The following is a 27,100-nucleotide window of genomic DNA, read 5'->3' as shown; positions in this document are numbered from 1 at the left end:
AGGAGAGTTTCAAATATTTCAAGTATACATCATTTGTTTCTTCGTATCATTTTTATGACTTTCATGTGTTACAAGCACTTTTGATGTATATTTATTAGATAGGGTTATTATACCAATGATACTTGTACCTACAAATATACTTGATATACAATGACAACTACATACAATATTGCTGAAACGTTTGTAGTCTAACGTTACCTTACGCGTGACATTGTGAGAATTTTAGCTTGAGTTCCGACTGCGGTTGGATGCTTGTACTGATAAAATATTGTTAATTATTATTTCTCAATAATAAATGTCACCCAATCTATTTCATTATAATGCATTTAATGGAATGTTATTTACAATACAATACAAAAATTATTTATTGTACACCAAAAAAGGACACAAATACAATACAATTAAATTAAAAATGAGCGGTGGTACAAAGGGCGGTCTTATCGCTTGAAGCGATTTCTGCCAGACAACCTTTGGATGGAAGTAATTATATTATATATTACGGCGGTGTATGAGGAATTACTAATCAATAGGTAAAAATTGATAAATAAATGCAAATAAACATATATTTATAAATAAGTAATAAAACCAATACATATATATTAATATCGTAAACTACTATATATTCTTATACCTATAAGTATAAAATTTCTAAAACGTAATTTCAAAATATAAAAATACTTAAGCACTAAGCAGTCCAAGTCACACTAAATTAAGTTGGAGAGTTGAAGAAGAGCGCAGAAGTCAGGGGTTGGATTGATGGGCGAATTCAAATCGCTCCTTAAGGTAAGGTGGTGTGTGACGAATGAATAAGAAGCCCTAAAGAAGATTAAGAATATGAGCATTCCGGCGAAGTCTAATGGGTAACCACTTCAGCTCCTTGCGATAAATGGAAACATGATCAAATTTCCTCAGACCATAAATGAAACGGATGCAAAAGTTTTGTAGACGTTCGAGCGTGTTGAGCTGTTCTTCGGTTAAGTCCAGATAGCAGGCATCAGCATAATCAAGAATTGGAAGAAGAAGAGTTTGGGCAAGCGCAGTTTTCGTGGCAATAGGTAAGAAATTACGTAACCGTCGTATTTAGCGCTGTCCTAAAACTTTTTACCTGCTCTCAAAACAAGAAACAATGGATTGATTGAATTAATTGTTTTACAGCCGTTTCACAAAGCTCCACCAATCACGGTTATGTGCATTCGTGATGTCTATCAATTGAAATCAGAATTGTTAAGGACAATTTTTTATTTTAGTAAAAAAACACCGCCGTATTACATTCGGCACCATATCATTAAACGGTTCGATTTCACAGTTAGATAACAATTACATATTTAATAACATGTGAACCTTCTGATGATACTGTGCGACTGCGGCGATGATATCTTCCATTTGTAAACGAACATTCCAGAGACAATTACGTTACTTCATAACAATTTGATTTACTTTATTCTAAATATTTGCCTCAACGTCATGTCATGCAGTATGGAGTTAGATTTTAGTTTATTTTTTACCAACACATCTGTAGAGGAGCGTTTAGCAGAAAGTGCAGCGAAAATAGCATTTTACAACTTCGAGTGGAGATTCATAACGTTTGTGTTTTTAAATACAACACTACTGTGCAGAGAAGAAGTCTTTGCTAAGTTTTATAACAAGAGCATGATTGTAAGTCAGAGTGAATATGACACGCTCAGTGCCCAATCTGCAAAGCAACATGTGTTATTTGTCACAGACAATAAAAATATTGAATTGATTTTACATTGGATGCAGGAACGCGTATTCGATAACACCGGTAAACATGTTATCATTTGTCTTTCGGAGAACAAAGAGGATTGCAGCGAATCTCAAGCTATGCGCATATTTTGGAATTATAAAGTGACTAACGTTGTTTTTATTCGGAGAGTCTTCAACGAAACGGGAATTGTCGGTTACACGTACTATCCGTTGGAAGACAATCTTTGTGATATCAGTCCTCCGGTAAGATTATACAATTTGGACACTTGTATTGACGTTACTAGTAAAGATAACTGCAAAATGTTCCCACGAAAGCTAACCAATCTTCATGGATGTACATTGATAGTGTCTACATTTGAACATCCGCCATATGTGTACTTGTACAAAAATGAATCAATGTCAGGTATAGTTGGAGATATGACGTGGCTTTTAGGAGAAAGACTAAACGCTACCTTCAAAATAATGACGCCTTATAAATCAAATGGGTGGGGAGTGCGCCAACCTGACGGTTCTTGGGTTGGTTCCCTTGGAGACGTCTACCATGATTTAGCGAATTTTTCTTCGTGTTTTACCGCACTTACGCACAACCGATTTGAGAGTTTCGACATGTCCACTTCGTACAATTTCGTGCACTTTGTGTGGATAACACGCCCTACTCAATTCGAATCGTCGTCGCTAAAGCTGCTGCGTCCGTTTCGTATGGACACTCATATAGCTGTAGCTACAACGTATACTCTTGTTATTGGATTAGCGCTCCTTACAAAAACAAAGTTTTGGACTGAATTTAGTACTAAAATTAACATTAATCGCTCGCAAAGCAGTGTGGTGTTTTACTCCTGGATGCTATTCCTGGGTTTACCAACAAATGTATTACCTAAAAAACGTACCCTATTGGTCATCGTGTACATTTGGATCTGGTATACTTTTCTAATCAGAACAATTTACCAAGCGGCCTTGATAAATTCTCTGAAACATAACGTGTATCTCCCCAACTACGATACGGTGGAAGCGGCGAACGATGCAGGCTTTCGGTTCGGCGGAGGCGTTGCAATTAAAGAATATTATACAGACTCTCCTACTATATACAATAAATGGATTGTTTTGGACGCAAATATGATCGATATCACCACTGAAAAAATTACAGAAGGATACAAATTTGTAGAAGCAAATAATTTTGAAAGTGTGAAATTGTTCCGTCAGAAGTTCAAAAATCGTAAGCTTCATATTCTACCTCATTTCATAGTTGTGAGTCCTACGGTGGTGTATTTTAAGAAGTTTTCACCTCTCGTTGAACCTGTCAACCGTGTTCTAGAACGGCTAACAGAAGCTGGTTTCACGAATAAATTTTACAACGACTACACAAACCTTCCTACTAGCGAGGACCCTAAAACAAATGAACCTATAACTTTGGAACATTTTAAAGGGTGTTATATTATCCTTTTCACAGGATGGATCGTATCATTTGTGCTTTTTATATGTGAAATTATTTTTGGCCATTGGATGAAAATAAATTAGTTTAGTATTTGATTATACAACTATTATTACTAGGTACTTAAAAACTTGTAGAGAGTAGATTGAAATCTCTATGATGTTAACTTTTACCAGTATAAAGCAACAGAATAAGCAACAATAGTTATTTATTATGTTGGTTCATATTGGTAATATAAAAGTAGGGACACGGAAAATGTATCGATACTTTTTGGTATCGAGTAGGTACTTTTCCCTCCGATACTGTACGGTTACGTACAACATTGAACTTTGATTTGCTGCATTGACATGGTCTAGTTCTAGTTTTATTTTGCTGTATTACTACAGCAAAATAAAACTAGATGTGAATAATATAAAATTCATGAAATCCTTGGTTTCTTGGTAATTTGATCGTTTTATGTAGTTGTTTTATCGATGAACATACTAATTTACACTAAATTTACGTAATAAACTATTTATGGATATTATAAAATCAAAATTAAAAGAATTGGGTACAATTCGTCGGAATGTGGGACAATTCTACGAAAATGAGAGGAATTGCAAGGAATTCTGTAAATGAATTGGTTTTAACAGAATTGCACGATTTGGTCTTTTAGGCCTCCTGAACAACAATGAACTGAAAAATAATCTAAACAATTACAAACTCTTAAAATTTTGAATCGATTTCTCGTGAAAATCGTATAATGTGATTACCGATATGATTAGTCCACATCCCTATTCGCGTCACGATGACAACTTTCAAATGTGACCTCTTATTTTGTGACGACTATAGTTACCAACACCTAAACAAAAAACATTAATAACATTAAACATTAACATTTAATATTTAACATTAACATATTTAAAATATTTACAAAACTTTATTTTACATTTTCATTTATAATTGAACAATATTACTTTTAAACTTATAACAGTTTTAATTTCAACAACTACTCCGAAAACACCCTCGTGATAACGATTACCGCGTCTCTACTGTCAGGACAGAGTCGCTAATCTGCCCTTACAGATACCGATACTTTTGTACTCGATACTTTTCGGGTATTAGTAGTTTTGACGAGTATCTTATCGTTTCGAATAATTCCTACTTAGGACACCTCACATCATGACGCGAGCCACCTAGCGATTTTTTTTAATGGCAACCTTTATCACAAATTACTTGGCTGTATGTTGTATGCCACCATTTGCCTCTTTATAGAAGTTTGTCCCTTCTTCAGAACGTTTGTTCTCAAAAGCAGGCAATACAGTATCAAAAACGTGAAAAAGACCGTCACTAAATAGATCTTTGTTTTTAAGTGATTGTACAGAGGAGGAGTGGGAAATTGGAAATTTAAGTAACACAAATTATGTGAAATGACGATTGATTGAATTGATCAATTTTTTTTATTATTTGTTTCAATTAAAGGTCATAAATCAATAAACAAAGACAAATTCATGAATTTTATTTTGCTACTATTACCACTACCACTACTACAACTCAAGGTATCGACACTTTATGCGATACTATTCATGAGTACAGTATCGATACTTTTGATTCGATACTGTGTCCCTATATAGTTGCAGTAGTATCGATACATTTGATTCGATACTGTATCCCTGTAGTTGCAGTGCCGCTCAGAGTTTTAAATTGCAAAGATCTGAGGGGTACTGCCACTGAGCCCGTCACCCTGAGACAAGTTGACAAGTCCCATATGTCAGTAATTTCACCAGCACCCTTACACTTCAAAACTAATTTGCTGTAATGCTCACATTACTGCTTAGCGGCAAAAATAAGTAAGGTGGTTCTTTCATAGACGAACTCTTTCACAAGGAGCGCTATTGCTAATAAAATAAAACTTTTAAATGTTTAAATTTTTATTGAATTGATATTCAATTATTTTTATGTGAAATTACTCCACTACTTTGTTATAAATATTAATACGAGATCGAACACTCAGAAAAAATTCCTTCAATCCGGCCGGATTCGGACCGACTTCTTACATGTGGCGCATTATAAGTTTTCGGAATGAATACGAAAAAAATACTATAAATGGTCAGAAATGAATTAATGTTTCTCAAAATATTCTCCATTAGCTTTAATGCACCTTTTCACACGAATGAACCAATTTTGGAAACATTTATGCCACTCCTCTGTGACAATCTCTGAAACATATTTTTCATACTCCTCGACAGCCTCTTCAGGTGATGAAAATCGTTGACCGCGTAACTGGTTCTTAATTGTTCACCTTCAAAAATTCATTTGTCTGTCAGGCCGTGTGAGAACTGGCATTATCGGGGTGCAAGATGATACGGCGTTTATGGCTATTTTTACAGAGTTTGTCAATAACTTCCGGCAAACAAATGGTCGCATATCAATCACTTTTCATTGTACAACGATTCTCCAAAGCAACAGTAGCCACGTGTCCAGTTTTATTAAAAAAAAGAAGGAATCATCCGCTTAGAGGCACTTTGCACGTGCGCCACTTTGGTTGGTTTCGGCTTATCTCGAAAGACCCATACGCTCGATTGCTGCTTTGTTTTATGATCGTAACTATAAGTCCATGTTTCGTCACCTGTTACTATGTCCCACACTAAATTTTACGCCTCTTCGTTGAATCTGGTAAGCATGGCATTGCACCAAGTGACACGATCCGTTTTTTGAGCCTCAGTAAAATTGTGTGGGATCCACCGAAAGCACAGCTTTTTCACACTCAAATGTTTGTGTAGTATTGATTGTATTTGACTCATGCCTATGCCTAAAGATACCCGAATGTCATGGTATATCACATGCTTGTTTGTTTTGATCATACGGCGCACAGCATCGATGTTTTTGTTGTTCACAGCAGTGGACGGGCGACTATCACGAAATTCGTCACAGAGAGTCACACAACTGCGTTTGAATTCTGCAAACCAGCTATAAATAGTCGTCTTGCATGATGCTTCATTGCCAACAGTTTGAAGCCGAGCGAAGCTCCGCTGAGCTGTTAAATTACACTTAAAGTCGTAGAAAATCATACTACGAAAATTTTCACGAGTTAAATCCATGGTGATGTAGACAACCAATTTCTAAAATGATGCCACAATGTAAAAACAAGCGACAGTCAGATGAAACAAACTATTCTACGGCCAAAGAGTTCCGAAAGAAATTTTTAAATGTTGTAATTACTTTTTAAATATTGTTTATGTAAGTGGCCAGTTCCGGAAACTTATAGTGCGCCCTATGTATAACATACGTACTTTTAAATGTTGTTAAAGAAGTTTTTCAGAAATGATTACAATTAAAAATAATCCTGTAAGAAGGTTTCTGACTACCTTGGTGGAGGGAGAATTTTCTTAACGACTATATGTTAACCATCCGAGAACAGCCTCGAGAATCCAAACCTCTTTGCCTTCTCTTTTTAATGGCATATTTATGCTTGTAGCTGACATATAACAAAGAAAAAAAATAGGTTTTAATAGCACTTTGCATTGTACTAGTTATTTTAACCGTATTGTGTTTTATCTATGAACGGTGATGTACACCTAAAGCCGGGTACTCATTAGCAAGCTTAACTGTAAGGTGACAGATACGGTAACGAGGTTCTTCAAAAACAGTCTTCAATCAGATGGCTCACTGCAAACCGCTCGCATTCCGCTCGCGGCAAACTCGTGAACCACGTGCACACTATGATTTTTGGTTACATAACATGCAACGGTTACGGTTACTGCTTGCTAGGAGTACCCGGTTTAAAAAGATAAACTAAAAAGTACACCTTACGTCATTTTAGCTAGTGTTAAAATTGCAGTTTATATAATGGCAGATTATAAAATATACCCTGTGGCTAAGTGTACTTAGAATTGTGGTAGTGGATTTAATGATTGTTTTATTCTATATTTGTACAACAAAAAATGATGGCCTAAATGGTATCCAATAAACTTATTTCGTGTATAATTCTTATATATTATTTATATAGATATTATTCACAATCTCAGTATTTAATATAATATACATACGTAACATGAAAGTTTAAATCCTTGCAGAGGACAGTTGGTACTTTATTTTCAACATCAAAACATTTATCCAATATTTGAAGGCAGCATAATATCTTATAGAGATCGTTCCGTACATGCAAAACGACCGACATTATTTTTTATACAAATGCCGAGCTGCGGCCAAAACTCGCTGGCAACTATTCGACCAGCCATTATTTTATTTTTTGTTGGAGATTTGGCCGTGAGTCGTCGTGTTATTGTGTGAAAAATAAAACCGAGATATATTAACATTTTGTAGTGCAGGCTTCTACGAGGCAGACGAAATTACGTCCAATTTTACATTAATTTGCACACACGCACATGCACAAAGTACATACCTACTAACCTTTTTTTTTTTGTTAATCCGAGGGAATCTGCTTACGGATACCCCGGCCTCGCGGGGGCAGAGCCGGGATTATGTGTGACTGGGCTGAACCCTGAAGGGGAGCAACCCGACCGCACTAAACCCTCGGAGTGTTCCTCCTCTCCGCTTAGGTGGGGGTACGGGTACGCTGTTGCACTCGTCCGCGCCCCCGGCTGGCCGCGCCCTGCGCAGCCCCTCCCCGAGAAGGGAGACACATCGGTCCCCCGACTCCGAATGTGAGGCTCACCGAACACCAGACGAGCCTTCCATCCCGGGCCCCTTTATGCTGGGCAACGAACTCCCGAGTCCGCTACCCAGGGGCCATGGGGGGCCAGGACAGCATCCACTCAACTGTGAAGTTCAGTGGATGCTCCCCCAGCCCCTGCGGCGGATCTGATGACAGGCTCCGCCGCAACACCGAACGTGCTTCCGCGCGGACTCTCCGAAGAGAGTCCCTTGGAGCGCCCACCATGGGCCAACCGCCCACATTCGGCCGCGGAGAATAGGACGAGCGGCAACGACACACCGGCACGTCTCTTCTCCCGCGGCCCCGCCGCCACTGCATCGTCGAAAGCGGTGCAGCCCCGCCAGAGTCGCGGAGGACAGGACGAGCGGCAACGACACACCGACACGTCTCTCCCCCCGCGACCCTCCTCCCAACGCGCATCCGCGCGATCCCGCTGATCAGACGAGTCCCGCGCGGAACGCCCTCCTCCTCGAGCCAGCGTACCACCATCGGCCGACCCCGTGGGTTCCTCTTAGCTTCACCGTGAGATGAAATCGACTACGGCTACTAGAGCCCCCCCGCCACGACAAGGCGGGAACCCCTTCGGGGGGGCCATACCTTTTTTTTTTTTTTTTGGGGGGGGGCCATACCTACTAACCTAACCAAACCAAAAGTAGGTACCTAATTATAAATAACGTGTGAGGCTTAACAAATTACTTTTACACCCAATGTGTATGTAATTAGTTAAATTCTCCGTTTATTCGACTTGCCAAGCTCGTCAATGCTCTATTGAGATGGATCATAGCCTTCCCATAGCCTCGCTTCATGAAGTTAATATTGCATTTTTTTTACAGAAATGAATGTCATTCGTAATGTTATATATTGTAATTATCTGTAATTATTTATTTGATCATTTAGTTACTTACAGTAAATTAATAATAATAGTCTTAACCTATCATGGCATATTCACCTATGATATGTTAAGCATTTTAACTGTTGTTATGTTATGTTGTTTTGTGTGTTATATCGTTTGGAGTTTGTGTAAACTGTAAACTGAATTTGTGTAAACTGTTGAAGAATCTGAGAGACTGGTTCTACCTAAGCACGTTCCCTTTTTCGTGCGGCAGCTTCAAACATGAGAAGCCATGATGGTCGCCAACCTTCGTAGAGAAGCGGCACACTAAAAAGAAGAAAAAACTCTTGCAGTAACCGAATATATTAAGCGTTGGTGAACTTAAATAAATAATGGAGTACGCTGGTAAAGATACCTTGAGATCGATTTTGAATTACATTCATTTTTAAACTATATACATACTTGACAAATATTCATTTAGTGCATAACTTAAACTCTTTCTTAAAATGCCACCACAAGATACTTTTTACCTGTGGTTCCACTCAAATTATGGCTATAAATTTGACATAATTGTTCAGTGTAGTCGGTTAAAAAACGCTAAAATTCCGCAAAATACAATGGTATACTCATAAGCAAGCTTGCATGGTTTATCTGGGTAAACTAACGTCTGCAAGCGTGCTAAGTAATTAAATGATATGTAACTAAAATTGTAAACAATCGGATTGTTACGTGCATTAACTAATAGTTGACACGGGCTCTAACTTATAGGAACCACACAATTATTTAACTGCATTAATTATATTTTTGTTACATTAATACGTTTTCTAACTTAAAATTCAAGAACGTTATTGTAATAAATACACTGAATAATAAGAATAATAAAACCAGAGATGAAAGAAATGAATGAAGAGATTATATGTCCTATTTTCCAAAAACGCACTACAGGATCGCAGTCAATGACGTTTCGATTTGTGATTTAAGCAAACGACACTACTAAACTTTGGCTCGAACCCGATTAAGCGTTCATGCCCTTATTATACTATACCACTATTTTCTTGAAAAAATTGGGTCAGTTTGAACACTATTTTACAATGCAAAACGGGAACAAGCTAAGACTGCGTCATACTTTGAGACATTATGAAGCAATATTTTACTACTTTCCTTATTGCATTGTTTTATTTAGAATAGTGTGTATTTAGATTATTCTTAGCGTATTAAAGTACAATTTAAATATTAGATATTCATGCGTACATTAAAAGGTTACTTACGACTACTTAGCATTAGTTGGCCGGTTGGTCTACCCAAAGACCGATGGAGTGACGAAGTGGAGAAAGACCTCGGCCAGCGATTACTTAAGAGTTACTACGTAACAGATACATCACTCTCATACAAAATCGATAATACCTATGTTATAATAGCCTACTAAATCTGGCTAAAGACGCCAGGCGCTCCCTACGAGGAAAAAGGCACATTAGCACGCGGTCAGAAAGGTGATAATAACGTTGGCCACCGTGTGCAGTCTTGCGGAGCCAAATGTTCATAAATGAAAGACTTGTATGACCGCTTGTGCCGATGTCGGTACACTCTGCGGTAGGCATTTATCGTGTAGCCGAGTGAGTGACAAAGCCCTGTCTCGGCGCCCTGCACGCTGAGAACTGGGAGGAGATCACACAAGATAGGGCGTGCTGGCGCGGCGTTCGTGGCTTCAGCTCGCTGAGCCAGCGGAGTAAGTTTTTAGGATATGATGTAATTCCACAAATATATGAAATTTTTACCAAAACACTTAACAACCTAGTCTCGCTGAAGCTTCTTTAGTCATTGTAGGTACTGTACTTATTCCAAAACTTATCTGGTAAGTAATAAATTAATCAAGACAAACGTACGCAATAGAAACGTATAGAATACGTCCGGGTTACTTTCAAAATTTGATCGTGAGCCGTATAAATTAATGAAGAGAAAAAAAGAGCTTCATTCATTAAAATAATTTATTCGAAAATTAGCAATTACAAATGTATTAATTTTATTTTAGCATTACAAATGTGATAAGTAAACCCTAATAAAACACCTAAATAAAATTCTAAAATGATTATGTGTAACATGCCAAACGCAAGTTACAGTCAGACATATTTAAGGAAATAATATTTGTATACAACATAAATTAGTCAATTAAATTTGTATTGAATTGATATTAAATTATTTTTTCTGAACTTACCCCACTACTTTGTTATAATTATTAATTTGTATTAACCTTTTTAACCATTTGTATTACCTTTGTAGGTACACTTGGAAAAAATCCTTCGATCCGGCTGGATTCGAGCCAGCGGACAAAATAGTTTTATAGATTTCTCATAGATGGCGCTACGGTTAAAAAGTGGTAGAAAACCAAAAACAAAAGATCCGACAACAAGCACATAGAATAATTCGTTAGGACTGCTGGTTCGTTTCGTGGCTTAGCGTCTGGCACGGTTTGCCAGAAGACGTCGATTCGAATCGGGCCGGATCGAAGGAATTTTTTCTAAATGTTCTATCTTTGTATTAATAATTAAATTAGTCAAGATAAACACTAAAAACCACAACCAGAATTAAACACGAAGTGTTTTGTCTATGCGCGTTGCGTACTGTTCTCTGTCGCTGTTCCAGATGAAGGTTATTGCGTTGTTTGCAGTGCTGCAAACGTTTCTGTCCTACGGTCACAACGGATATAACTCTATATCTATTGAAGTGTAAATCTCGCACTTGGGTCATTATCTCGTATGCCATTTGTATTGCTCTCCTGGGGATTCCCTTAAAAAGTAAAAATTTACGCTACAGAAAATACTTTTTTTTAATGACGCCAAGTGACCGGAGTTGCAGTTCCTTTAGCTCAGAGCTTTAAATCCCAAAGATTTGAGGGGCACTGTCATTGCGCTCGTCAATCTTAGACATGTTGACAAGTCCCAAGTGCCTGTAATTCACCAGCACCTTAACCCTTCAAAATCGGAACGCAGTAGTGTTCACATTACTGCTTAGCGACAGAAATAATTCAGGTAGTAGTAGTTCCTTGGACGAACTCTTTCGCAAGGAGATCTACTACTACTCGAATAACAACTTGTTTCCAACTCACATCGGACCAGTGAACTTTCATAGTATATAAATAATCACATAAACTCCATAAAATCGGAACGTCTTCACGACTCCTATACCATACCAAATACCGAACCAAAAGTTACTATTTTTTTACTAGGACATAATGCTTTCACAAAGAAATGCTGTTTGTAATCTAACACTTAAATGACTACAGAGACGCTGCTGCACATCTTATGATTATAACTTGCCTGTCGAAGGTATATGAAACGTTTTTCATTTTATTTGATTTGATTTTATTCGGAACAACCACAGCTGTAAATATATATTTTATATATTACTTTTAGGTACAGCTAGCCAGCGCCAATTCCAGTTGTCCACATTCTTATTTTCAAATATCTAAATTATGGTAAAATTTAACAGATCAAAAAGAAAATATATTATGAAGCGTAGCAAAGAGAGTAAAGTGAAACGAAATGTTCAATCCAAACTTACAAATAAAAGTGATTTAAAAAAAATAAAAAATGTTAATATAATAAACACAAAACCACTAAATTGAACCAATTCTGTAATTAGTACTCCGCACTGCATTATAATTTCAATTATTGTCTAAAAATACTGTTGCCAATTTCCTTCTAAAAGTGTGCTTAGATCCTAGAAACGGAGCCAGTGCATACAATTTTTGATTACGCATAATTCGCATAAGGACACTATACATGCCATAATTAGTGGAATGAATAGGAACTGAAAATACTGGTGTATGCCTTTGTTCGACGCTTCGGCGAGCACAGTGCGATCTTTGGTAGCAGTTCAGGGCAATCGAGCCGCCCTGGTAAAACGTTAAAGTGAAGCCCCATGTCCATCACCATACGCCTTTCTTCCAAGGTCAACAGTTAATAATGTCTGCAGTTTTCGACGTATGAACCAGCAGATCTAGAAAATTTAAAGTTTAATCACGATAACATTTTTTTTCTAAATACGCTCAACGCGTTTGACGTGTACAACATAGGATGGTGACCAAATAGGACAGGCATATTCCAATATACATCTCACGAAAGCACAATATACTACTTTGAAACTAGTCAAGTTCCTGAAGGGTTGACATGACCTATAACCCTAAATTACGGTACGCCCTGCCAGTAATCGCGTCCGCATGCATGGACATTTTGGTATCGAGCAGGACACCAAGGTCTCAAGGTACATGTTCCTACAGAATTAATATATTATTACGAGGTACCTACAATGTTTCTTGTGAATATTAGGAGACTATAAATTGACAGATGTCGGAACTACAATAGATCAGTGAGTATCCTTGACAAGAAAACGCGTGATATGGGGTACAATATCTTACTATTCTATCGTAATTATGTTTCGCCGCTTCATCTAGTTCCGTCTCCAATTTGAGCCGGACTGGGAGCTCCTGTAACGGGTGGTGAGGCTCTAGTTGGTACGTGTCGGCTGAAATAACAAAATCGGTCGCTTTCCTTCGAACTGAATCTGGAATATATACCAATTTAGAACTTCGAGACGGTAAGTTTCATAGTAAATGTAATGGTATACAAAAAAGCCAGTCAATTAACTGCGTAGAGTGAAAAACAGTCTAGCGGCTTTGCTATTCAGTACTTGACAGATAATGTGGTATTAACGACAACTTAAAGTTTGATAGATAATTAGTAGAAACAGATCCATGCCACCGTGTCTTATACCTTAAGTGGTTGGCCTGATGAAGATAAATATAGTGGGGCACTACATCGACGAGAACAACGCTCTTTAACGAAAGTAGAAAATATAAATTGATTCTTGTCTTTTAAAACAGAATAATGCAAAAGTGCAGCGCTCTTATTATAACTTTACCTGTGAACTTCTGGACGGATTTATGGTTGACCTTTCGAAAACCGTACTATTTTCGTACTTTTGTTCTGTTCAACTCTATGGCAGATTGCTGCAAAATAAATACGCACATTTGGTACATTACTTCGCCAAAACGTTCGAGAGACTGATGGCGTGGCGATAAAAGGCCCTTACAAATTGATGTCTGAACTACCTGATCGCACCATTCGCACGGCTAGTCAATTATTATTTACTGACTGCAAAAAGAAGAGATTTAATACATTTTTGTCTATATATGTACATATTTCCTGCTCTGTTACAATATGCACCGATTATATTAAATTAAACAGAGACTGTGGTTTTGCAGTCTCAGTCAAGGTTAGAGTCTAATCATAGAGTTTAAAAGTGTCATCACAAGTCAAAATTCAATATTTTTGCCTTGAGTCAGTTAATGATTTTGAATGGCATACAATGTATATATTTTATTTTTTAAGTCTCAGAAGTTAATTTCGATCTATTGATTACAGGCACATGGAACTTTTTAACTTATGTCTCAGGGTGACGAGCGCAGTGGCAGCGCCCCTCAGATCTTTGCGATTTAAAACTCTAAGTGGCACTGCAACTGTTATGGACAGGCGTGTCGCTTAACACCAGGCGCACGACTTGTTCATCCCGTCACTTGGTTTCATAAAAATAAAAAATTGGTACTCCATATTGGATAGACGCTCAATGAGTTAATAATAATTTACTTATTTCCTCACATAAGTTTAGTCTGTACTAAGGGTCATATTCCAGAACTCTACTCAATGCTCAAGTCAGGATCTGAGTATGATTTCAAGCACTGGAGATACGACCCTAATGGCAGGGACTTAAGTATGATTTCGAGTGCTTTAAACCATACTCAAATCCTGACTTGAGCATTGAATAGAGTTCTAGAATACGACCCTATATCTATCTTTCCCCTCAACATACGAGGTGGTAAATTATGTATATGCCTACTGACTAGTGAGTTTTAATATTAAACATTATTTGTGAGAGACTGTTGCCCGAGATAGGCATAAAAATACCTGTATACAGGTCACCTAGTGTTGTTAAAAAACCGTTTTTTCTGAGGTAAAAAAAAAAACAATGAAAAAAAAAACATGAACAGAAACCGTTTTTTTCTGGAGTAAGTTTTTTTTCTAAAAGTATGAAAAAACAAAAATGACAATTGTATTTTTTACTACATTTCCTCTTTTGATGTTAATATTATTTATTCTTCATAGATAAATTGCTCAAAATAAATGGGCAACACTGACAGTGTTGTTAATTTGTGGCGAATTCCCCAAATTGCGCGGAATTTCAACTCGATTGGGCTTTTTTTAGGATTGACGCCATGTGGAGAAAATGCAGGGATCCTAACATTTTAGCTTTTTTTTTAATCTATTTTAAAATTGCTGTTGCATCGCTACTTTAATGATTGCTGATAAAAACACTACTTATTTATTTATCTAAGAGCGATATCAATTTTTTTCCCACATGACACATATCCCTTATATAGCAACATTTACATAGAATTATTAGCAACCCGCTTACATAAAATTATTCGGTACAATTTGAATGAAGGAAACGAAGACACAGAAAATTTTGATGACATTACAAATGTGGGTAACACCTGTAACTGTAGTATCACCACAAATGAACATTAAAATTTTGTTATAATTATCATTATATATTTTATAAACATGTTATATATATATATTCACACATATTCTTAAAACAAAAGTTAGTGTCTTATTTTATTTCAGTTATACCATTTTACTTTTTCTGAAAAAAAAAACAAATTTAGAAAATAAACCAGGGCGCTGTGTTTTTTTCATGTTTTTTTTTTCAAAAATGTGAAAAAAACATTTGGTTTTGTTTCAAATTGCAACACTAAGGTCACCAGTCACTATTAGACAAGCGCTTTTATTTGAATTCATTTCTATCTTCTGGGGACTAGACGTGCACTGGTTCCACCCCTATGATGTGAATATTCCCAGGATTCGCACGAAGCGTTGCGTGTTTATATGGCGAGCGGCTAGGGTGTGGAATTCCCTGCCTGCGGACTTGTTCCCCGAACGCTATAACTTGGGGATACAATACAAATGTACAAATACAAATGGGACTAGGGATACAATTTTGAAAGAAGGGATCAGGAATTGGAAGATATAAATATGAGAAACCTATTATTGATATATCTAAACAAATACTTATAATTTAATAGAAATATTGAATATTATACTTACATTAACTGAAACGGTCGACCTTTTACGATTAGTATTTGTCGACGATTGCATAATTGTAAGTGGTTATGGATTTTCGGAAATTATCTTGTAAATTGTTTTGTTATAAAAAGGTACGTTACGAAAGTAAAATAATTCCAAAATACTTTTTTACACTTAGAATAGATACAAAGGCTGTGACAATTAATAGTTTTTTCTTTTGTAATCTATGACAAAGAAGATTAAATCTTGATAAATTTTATCAGTCCTGAAGTTTTGGTTTTATTCTTATTTAGTAATAGAAATTTAATATAATTCATACTTTTTTTATACATTTTAGTAATATACACCGTTCACTTGTTTTTATTATAAATTAGGAACTTAATGAGCTGATGGTAAGGATCCACAACAATTGCAATGCCACTCAGAGCTTTAAAGTTATGATCAGTAGAGCTCCTTATGAAAGAGTTTGTCTAGGGAAGTACTGCCACTTTATCTATTTCTGCCGCCAAGCGGTAATGTCAGTATTACTGTGTTCCGGTTTTGAAGGGTAAGAGGGTGCTGGTGAGATTACAGGTACATGGGACTTGTCAACTTATTTCTCAGAGTGATAGGCGCAGTGGCAGTGCCGCTCAGATCTGTGCGATTTAAAACTCTGAGTGGCACTGTTGCAGTGCCATGTGTGTAATGGACAGGCGTGTAGTTTACCATCAGGCGCACGAATTGTTCGTCCCGTCACTTGATATTAAAAAAAATTTAAGGGACATTGCCACTTCCCTTTCATTTTGAGACATAAAATTGATAAGTTCCATGTACCTGCAATTACACCGTTAATTGGCGCCCTTAATCTTCAAAACCGGAACGCAGCAATGCTCACGTGACGGATAAAATAGGAATAGTGGCCGTATTTCTCAGGAGCAACTTTTTTAAATATTCAAATGTCATTAACGAATTTTCACGTTTAGTAGAAAAACATAAACACAAACGCATAGAGAGATTTATAAAAATCGTTATTACATAAAACATCGGGAGCAAAAAATAGAAAACGAAACAATTTATATAAATATGCTATCTGCAAAGAACACACTGTTTACATATGAAGTCATCGTCGAAAAGAAGTTCGGGCTGATGAAGTTAGACGTTAATCATGTTGTCTAATTTCTTCTACTCGCAATAAGAGCATTGACTTAAAAAGCATTATGGTTATATACTAGCCCGAAAAATGGTGTCAGCCCTGTAGTAGAACGGTTGCTTTTTAATACACTGATTTAAACTTTTACAATTTTCACACATTATTTGATTTTAAATTCGGGACTTAGTCGTGTATAAAAACATATTTTAGGGACTTGTAGTCTGAGCATCGAGTATGTAACCAAAAATGGAGGCGAAATATCATTGAATTTGTTTGAAAACTATTCTGCCAAATCATTACGGCGGCAACTGCACTACTATTGGCCAGCCCGAATTCGAAACAATTGACGGGTATCGTCAATTGTTTCACTTTAAATGGACCACTTTAACTTAAGCTTTGCTATAATGAACGAAAATTGAAAATTACTTAATTTAATATTTAATTATCGATGAAATGTGATTCTGTTTGATTTGTAATGGAACAGCCCCCCCACATTTAGAGATATTATGTTTATTACAACAAATACAGAATATTTTTGGAATGTACGGAGATGTACACACAGGTCAGTTGTTGGTGCTGTACTATTTCAACTTTCTAATTTGTGATTTCAGCGCAAACGACAGTTGATATTTACAATCTCAGTACAGAGTACTGAAAAAACCGACCTCAAAAGTACGTGGAATTACATCTACATGCCATGTTTTATTGAAATATCCCCTAGTTCGCCACTATACAGGACTTGACACCGGAGATAATAAAAATCGGTTTTCACTACTCAAAGTATATTGAGAGAGAAAAACGCCTTGAAATGAAGAATAGCAAAATGAACCATTAAAATAATTGCTCCTTAAGTAAAATTTAGGCGCTATTTATAAAAATGAATGTTCATGCGTGATCGGCCACCCTTAGAGGTGGATGATTTTCCTCAAAAAATACCGAAGTTATCGCGTACTTTACATAAAAAAACATACAGTCGAATCGAGAACCTCCTACTTTTTTAAAGTCGGTTAAAAAGTGATATCAGTATCATTTGACTGATGAGTTGCCAGCGATGGGTGGCTCTTATTTTGTCTCTATTTCTGGTTATATACTCGATGTCCCTTAGAAACCATAAACGTCGCCATACGTTTATGTTTTTATACATAATTAAGTCCCAAATTTAATATCAAATAAAATTGCTGCTTTTCAATTATGCGGTCGTCAGTTCGAGTCCCTGTGGTGACATGTACGTATGACTTTTAATTTCTAAATCACGTACACTTTCGAGTATTAACTATATCTGTCGCTAACGGTGGAAGAAGACATTGTGATGATACACTGTTTATTGAAGGTTCACGACTATCGGAAAACGCGTGAAGTAGCCAACCCAGCCAGCGTAACGAACATGGCCTACCCTTTCATTAGGGGAGACCCGTACTCAGCAACAGGTTTGTAGTATGTGTTGATAATGATTTAAAATATCATCATTTCAGGATCGAAAAGTAATTCGCCAATCTATAAGGCCACCAGAAAAAATACTCTTCGCTCTTTCTTCCCAATATTCGAGAATCTAAACAAAAAAACCTGATCCTTCCCAATTCTACTCACACCATAGACTATTACTAAGTGAATATTCAGTGGATCTGAACTTACTAGTTAACTTTATCTTTTTTTTATATTTAAGTAACCTTACATTTAGTTGCATTATAACATTTGTTTTGGAACCTTCTTACGAATTTCAAATGGAAACTACTTGTGAGCCCGAATATAGAGCAGTTTTGCAACAATACAATTACGAGCTGCAGCTACGAGCAATTCTCTGTAAAAAGCTTTTCTTGAGCAAAATGTAATTTACTTGGAACTTCTATCTCGAGATTTCAAAGAGATAGTACTTGAAACTTTACCTAACGTTTGGGAAAAAAAACTCAAAATAACTGAATAAGTCTGCTCGCGCCTGCGCTCTATCCATCCTGTGAAAATTTCGAGCACCGAAATACTCAGTTGTGTTCGTGATCTCTTAACGTAACTACATAAAGTGAAGAACCTTGCAAAAATTTTACGAGAAAACTTTTGCTGAATTCTTTAGTACGATGATTTATTTTCTGCTCGCGTGTGTTTTTCGCGGTTTCGTCTGAGTTCAACGATTTGGTATGTGCATGTTCAGTGGTAAAATGTATGTGACTGAGTTCTTAGTGACGATATTGTTTTGTTTTGCACAAGGCAGAGATGCTAAAGGTAAGTCACTTCCAGTATTTCTTTTCTTTATTGTTTTATGATTCATTTTCTTAATTTAGAGTATAATTAGGTACTTATTGCAGTACCAGTACTGTGTAGAGATTTAAAATTCCCGTGAAATTTCTATAGTCAATAAAAACCGTTGCAAATTGCCTAAATTTAACATAAATTCAAACGAATAGCATGAAAAAAATAAATTAAAAATTGTTTAAACCGTCAATATAAAATAAAACTCAAAAATCTTTTAGCGCTATTTTGTAATTGAATTATTGCGATATTTCTGTAATTGCAAATATAAATAGTCCTTGTTCAATTTATACGTATTGTGTAAAATCAAGAAGAATAACAATGTTTCCCTTTCACTCCATCACAACGTCGTTCTTAGTAATAATTCAATTATCGTTTCAATTTCATTTGAATATCAACACCATACCAAGTACCGAATAATAAAGTGAATTCCCGGAAAAATCCCGGAACCGGGATTTCCCGGGAATTAACCCTCCCAATCCTTGTAAATAAATGCAAGTTCCCTAATATCAACTAATTTAAAAAAATATGTTTACATAATTATTGTTTAGAACTAATTCAGTATAATAAAATTTGGTTAAATAATAATAATATTTATTTGTTTCGGCTTGATATAAAATTGTGACCAGTTAAATCATGTAACCTAACTGTTTGTAAAGTATAATATTTGTAGTACCACTCGAAATCAAGTAACCGAACTGCTTAGAAAGCATAGTATTTCTAGAAATTACAGGCTCTTTTGGGGTAAGTTCCTTTTTACCATAACCTGTATTTAATTTAAGTAAGGAGTATTTTTATGCGATTATATCTGTTTTTATTCCATTAAACATAATGATTTTATATCATTATGTTTTTTTACAGCCTTTACGCCTTTACTTTATGTATTCTTTTCTCTTGCTGTATTCTTTCTTTATTTATACAATAAAATTCATGTGGATCGAGCATTTTATTTAATTATGCGAGGCCCGCGTTACAACTGTATTCATTAGCACAATTTTACAAGTTTATAATACATACAAATTTAATATTCAATTACTTAAATGGCTCCACATGCAAACGAATTGTTTTAACTGATTCAAAATTAATGGATGCTTCAGTCTCCTAGCTGTTGCGGTTACCGGTGCTAGCGTCGTACGACAAAGGACTTAGAGTTAACCGCAACCTTTTACCGACTAGTCTAGGCGCTTTTAATCAAATAACTATGCCACGCATCCCCGCATAGTGCCGTTCTATGTTGGGCAAATGTAATTGCAATTTCAAAGCTACATTTTGCAAATGTTGTCGGTACTTTGTAATTAATAACTTATAAACTAATTACTGTGTTGAGTAGTTCTACCAATAAACTCAGCAGCAGTGCGGACTAAATGTATGTAGTTCAACTACAATGTATACGCTGAACTACTTTTGTGAATTGCAACAAAATTTTGCTCAACCCTAGCGCCAGTGTAGTAATTTGATCGAATTGTCTATTTACAGAAAATTCAATGAAATATTAATTGTATGACAATTACAATTATGCATAACGTTGTTATAAAAATTACTCTACTTGTTACACGCCATCGGCAAATAGAGTAACCTAATTATTCGGGTTAATGCTTATGAAAACAAAATTAATAATTTTAATATTAACCTAGAAACAAAGTTGTACGACGATAAATAAGTACAAAACAAAGTGTGCTTATATTATGAATAGTAAAAATGATTGTGTCGTATAATATCGTATCTGCTACGACAAGCGTAGCCGCGTAGCATTTGTGGCTGACGTAGCACCCGACCGCAAACTAACCGCAATCTTTTGACGATAAATTCTATTTATCGCGTTTAATCAAACGGAGTATGTTCATACTTAATTAGATAATTTAATGTATAACACATGAAACGAAACCTGTTATTTGTTTCCTAATATCCTGTAATCAACTCGTCGTTCGTATAAATTGGGATTATAGTATTTTATGAACTTAGTATACAAAGAGTAACAATTTTCGAATGTCGATTCTAGCCATTTTCTATTTATAAATTATGTTTTGCACTAAGGTTCGACCTCTATGCAATTTACAATATACTTTTATATATTAAGCAGAATAAGCAGATTAAGCTCCGCTGCATACGCAGTCCGCAGAATACGTGAGCTAACCGATGTTAGTACTGCTAGACTAGTTTACTTTAGCTACTTCCATAGTATAATGTCCTCCGGGATGCTCATGTGGGGTAAAGCGGCAGATATTCAAACCATATTTGTATTGCAAAAACGAGCGATTCGTTCTGTGTACCGTCTAGGCTCTCGGGTTTCTCTCAGAGAAAAGTTTAAGGAGACTGCTATCATGACTGTGGCATCACAGTACATTTACTCAAATATTTTATATGCCCGTAAAAATATATATAATTTCAATAAGAAAGAAGATATCCATAATATTAACCTTAGAGCTAAGTCCAATTTCATGGCACCACGATTTCGTTTAACCAAGGTAAGCGACTCTTTTATGGAAAGTGTATACGTTTTTACAATGAGATTCCGGAGCATATATTAAGTTTATCATTTCCTAAGTTAAAAACTACATTAAAAATATTTTGATCGAAAAGTCATATTACAAAATTGAAGGCTACGTGTTAGATAAAGATGTATGGAAAGACGACACGGCTCCAGAATCCACACAAATTTGATTCAAAGTGTATTCCATAGCATTTAAATTTATTTGAAAAGAGCAATCCCCACAGTTTCTTGCTCGTTCTTCTCAGGGAGGTCAGCGTAGTGAACGAGCAGTAGCTTAATGTAATGTAATGTAAATGTGACGTTTTCAAGTGTATATTTATTTTACCGATGGAATAAATGATCTTTGACTTTGACTTTGACTATAGACATTTAAAAATAATATTTTAGCGTGCATTTTAAAACAGGTGGGAAATATTTAAGTTTATTATTCATTAAAAATGCCCAGAACTGGTGAAGCGTATAGATGTCGTATTTCATCAAGATAATGCCAAACCACACACATCTTTACAAAGCCGGCAAAAATTATTGCAGTTAGGTTGGGATGTTGTTACCTTATCAAACGTATTTGCCCGATATAGCCATTTCAAATAGTTTCCTGTTTCGGTCTGTACAAGTTTCTTTGAATGGATGCAGCTTTAACAACTAAAACATCGAACATTTAGAGCTGTATTTTATAAAAACAGATTTTTTTTATGAAAGAAGAGGAACACGAAAGACGACTAAAGATCAACATAGCCAATTCATAGTAGAATAAAGTTAGATTTTTTTTCGTCTGGCACATACCGCACGTCTTCTACACCACATATCTTTTTGGTTAACCCAATATTTCTAAGCCGATATTTTACTAGTCTTTCAAACTTTGTTACCGGCTGTGTATAACAAAAGAATTGTGTACTGTACCTGGTATCTTGCACATACCTAATTGAATTAAAACACCAACTCCTATAACCTATGCTAAATCCACAGACCACATAAATTCTTTCTTCTGTGGCTAAATCTATATTTAGCATAGGGTCAATTCGTCAAGGCTTAATTTAGCTATAAGTTGTCAAGCTATAAAGAGCGAATGTTTTGGTTTCGGTTCGTAATATTAAATTTCGCTACTAGGACGTCCCGTTACATTTGGGAGACGGACGTTAACATATGTCTGTGTGCGCACTAATACGTTCTGTCTTGTGACTAATATATCTTCATTTTGTATTTATTGGCAAAGACCTTTCTAGTTTCATTCGGGCAAACTGTAGTCTGTAATGGTTTCAATTTGTCAGGCCTGTTTCAAAGCACTAAATTAATCTTATTTTATAGGGTTTTGTCGCTTATATTTCATTGTCCATAGCTACCTAAAAAGTTTTAATTCTTCCACTTATATTAGAATAAATTTGAACAAAAAAGTTCAAACATTAAGCAATCTGGGGGTTGATACTCGTGCGCGGCAACATTTGCTCGATTTGAAAATACGGTCTAGTGAGAATGTCAAAATACTTTATCGTTTTATAATAATATGTGCTAGACTACCCTACGATTTGCCTGGTCTCAAACTAGGATATTTCCTGTACTATCAGTACCAGAGCAATGGAACTCCGGGGCACTTCTCAGAGCACCCAGACTAGGGCCAATATAGAAAAGTTATTTTCCCAAATTGGTTCTACTGGGAATGGAACTCGGGACCTCCGCATCCAGTGCCTACAATGTAATAACCGTTAGGCTACCGAGGTCGCCAATTTTATTTCAAACATGATGTTTATTATAATAATTTTATTTATAGTTTTGCACTAAAGTTTTCTTCGTGTTAGAAAGTAATTAATTATTTATTTCATAACGAAAAAGTAGAACACAGTATAACTATTTCGGAACCGTTAGTTCCGGAAATGAATATGTCTATACACCCTTTTCAATAGTTTTTTGTATTATTTTGGAAGAAACCCTTATTCAGGATTTCGTTGGGCCGAAACCGCAATCTGCATATATAATCCTTTTGTTTTTATTGATTGTATTCAAAACGTAATCGATGCAGAATTTTTTGCACATACTGCAGCAATTGTCTAATTTAAACTAATGAAAATAACTACACATGCGGAAATTAATCGTTGTTTCAAAATAAAGTCTTTATAGACAAATTTATGTCGACATTTTACCATCTTGGCTTCGACATTTTGATTTCTACTGCCTCCTTCATGTCTTTGTATATTAAGTATCGAGGGTCAGTCTGAGTCCGTTGTAAGATTCTGATAATACTAAAAACTGTTTCCGTTCGACATCCACCATGTTTTTTCGACTTTTATTGTACGAGAATTAGGCCTAACGATGACGCGCAAAAACACAGTAACATTAGAGCGTCATTCATGGCGATTTTATTTAGATCCATCTACATATGGAAAACAAAGTCTCTTCTCTATTTTCATTAACTCTGTCACTTCTGTGTTGTCCTCAAACTTCCATTTCTATGCCGACGATTTGCAGCTCTACTGTAGTTTTAAAACTTCCGATATCGTGCAGTCGTTGAAGCGGTTAACGCTGATTTAAGAAACAATGCTCATTGGGCTGAGTCTTTTGGCTTGTTGGTTAATGCCAAAAAGTCGCAGGCCATGATTGTGCGAAGTGAGCATAAACGTGGCCTTTTGGACATTGATTCTGTCAAAATTATACAGTATAATTCAACGCCCATTGTCTACACTTCTACTGCTACCAATCTAGGTCTGCTTGTGGATTGTAATTTAACTTGGACTTCACATATTAATGAAGTCAGTCGAAAAACCCATTTCTCCTTGCACTCGCTTAAGCGCCTCCAAAACTTTATGCCTTTAAAATCCAAGATCTGTTTAGCTCAATCTCTTATATTACCGTTCTTAGACTGCAGAATCCTGCTATTTAGGCGCTACTGAAGAACTGCTAAATAACCTTGAAAGGTTGCAAAATCTATGTATAAGGTTCATCTTTGGCCTTCGTAAATTGATCGAATCTCACACTATCGCAATCAGCTCAAGTGGCTTCCCATTCTTCTCCGTAGTAATTTGCATATCGTCTCTCTTCTTTACAACATTCTACATAATCCTTTGTCTCCCAGGTATCTGAAAGAGCCTTTCAGCTTTCTCAGATCCCAGGATAAGCCTTGTCGCTCTCTCGCTAGGTCCCAATTATCTTTTCCATCATTCAATTCCGGTTTTTATTCTCACTCCTTTACTGTTCATACGGTCAGACTTTGGAACGCACTTCCCATTGCTGTACATGCCAGTAAATCCTTAGCTATCTTTACAATGAGAGTCAAGGAGCACTATTTATCCTCTGTTCCATCAATTTTATAGATATTATAATATGAAATATGTATTTATCTAAGTATTTATACAGTCTGTAGTAATTTAATATTTTTGCTGTTCTTTTTTTTATTATTATTTTATTACATAATTTAATTTTGTTTTGTTGTGCACGTAAACCCGTTATCGTAATTACTGTGTCCTGTATTTTCGTCTGCCGGAAGAAATTTCTTATAGAAATAAGCAGTACCTTTTGTTTGTGTTTTCCGTTTTACCAAATGTGATTTGTGTTTTCCTGTACAATAAATAATTAAATAAATAAAATAAATAAAGTCTTAGCACTTTTCACGGAGAATTAAATGAGACAGACACCTCTCACATTACAGTACTGGCACGCTATGATGGCCGTTTTAACATAGTACAATAGTGAGGTCAAATCTGAATTCATTATCGAGAAAAATGTAATCAAATGCGAGTCGAGTATTGCAAGAGGTAGCTGATTAAAAAGTTTTAATCAAACGAAAATAAAAATGTTTACTTAATATATCGTCAATTAGAAACAGCTTGTTTTGCATTGTGCTTTGACGCGAGTTTGCCAGAGGTCATCGAGTATATAACCAGAAATAGAGACGAAATAAGGGCCATATATTCCTGGTAACACATTAGCTATACAGCTTTTATAAATATCAACCCTCGTTTGCACTGATATATAGACAGGCCAACTACTGACCTGTGTGTACGTCTCCGTATATTCCAAAAAATATTCTGTATTTATTGTAATAAAGATAATATCTCTAACAATGCCGTGCTGCTCTATTCGGTGGTGTGGGAAAAACAGCAAAACATCTAGTTACAAAACAAACGGAATCACATTTCATCGGTAATTAAATATTAAATATGTAATTTTGCAATTTTCGTCCATTATAGCAAAGCTCAAGTTAACTGATCGATATGAAGTGAAACAATTGACGATACTCATTGACGACACCCGTCAATTGTTTCGAACTCACAGTGATGATATGGCAGAATAGTTTTCAAACAAATCAAATGACATTTCGTCTCTATTTCTCGTTATATACTCGATGCCATAGGTAGAAGTTGTGCTGGCCAGCGATCCCATACGTGACGATCGTATTAGATTCCAAATTCAAATTTCGAAGAACAAGTTGTATCACTTTTGACAACAATGTACAGCTATTAGTTCCTTCAACGTAGTTATGAATTAATACGAAACTTGATGAGCGGACAAACGTCAAAACGGCCATCATAGCGTGCCGGTACTTTAACCAACCGAAATCTATGAATGATATAAAAATTTCGATCATCAACATTTCTTCGAGCAAAGGTGTGTAAATATTCTTTCATGTTTTCTTTGTTTTGATCGAAATCGTCCACACACCTATGTCGTATCGTAATAATCCATACCTATTATTGAAATAAAAAACATTATTCCGTACATCTTTCCATTTACACCCACAGACGAGAAACTTCTGACTGGCCTGTCATGCGGAGGAAAGTATGTCATGGGACGATAAGAGTATTAGTTGTGAATATGGACGGGTATAAGGGGAGAGGAATGCCAAAGAAAAGATGGATGGATTGTGTGAAAGATAACATGGATAAAAAAGGTATGGTATGGGTAATAGGTATGGAAATAACTGCTGATAGGGGAGAGTGGAAGAAAAATACATGTTGTGCCGATCTCACCTAGCGTGCGATAAGGACAGGAAGAAGAAGACGACGAGAAACTTCTAAAAGCCATTTCTGGTCATAAAAATTTGTTTCGATTTATTTTTATAGACTCAGCTCTATAGAAATAAATCGATTAATCCAGTATACAGTCAATTAGTGAGATTCAATGCCGTATATAAATTTAACTTGATTATTCGAATCTTCTTCTTTTCGTATCGATAACATACACTGTCATGATTGCCATCATGGTGAAAGAATATACCAATCGACATGAGGTACCTACTTGCCGATTGATGCCCAGGGTGCGCTAGACGTATGTGATGTCATGCGCCTGGTGGAAAGTTATACGCTTGTCCTTGGCAGTTGCAGTACCACTCAGAGCTTTAAATCGCAAAGACCTGAGGGGTGCCATCGCGCCTTTCACCCTGAGAAATAAGTTGACAAGTCTCACATGCCTGTAATTTCACCACCCTTCAAAACCGGAACACAGTTCACTTAACTGCTTGGCGGCAGA

The 27,100-nt window shown here is 36.0% G+C and overlaps 1 protein-coding gene across 1 annotated transcript; it reads left to right on the top strand.

Annotated features, from left to right (window-relative positions):
- The first annotated feature begins 1,476 nt into the window (after positions 1-1,476).
- Positions 1,477-3,240, top strand: LOC113231859. Its single transcript, XM_026466396.1, has one exon. It carries the CDS (start codon positions 1,477-1,479, stop codon positions 3,238-3,240), a length of 1,764 nt encoding a protein of 587 aa, XP_026322181.1.
- Positions 3,241-27,100: the final 23,860 nt, after the last annotated feature.

This window comes from Hyposmocoma kahamanoa, unplaced genomic scaffold, assembly GCF_003589595.1.
Source record: "Hyposmocoma kahamanoa isolate Upper Pololo Valley unplaced genomic scaffold, ASM358959v1 66, whole genome shotgun sequence".
Classification (NCBI taxonomy): Eukaryota; Metazoa; Arthropoda; class Insecta; order Lepidoptera; family Cosmopterigidae; genus Hyposmocoma; species Hyposmocoma kahamanoa.
Note: the sequence above shows the minus strand (reverse complement) of the source record. Positions and strands in the feature narration are given on the sequence as shown.

Bases quoted from the DNA above. Each gene is read 5' to 3' on its own strand.
- LOC113231859 (XM_026466396.1), top strand. From the start codon at position 1,477: ATGGAGTTAGATTTTAGTTTATTTTTTACCAACACATCTGTAGAGGAG.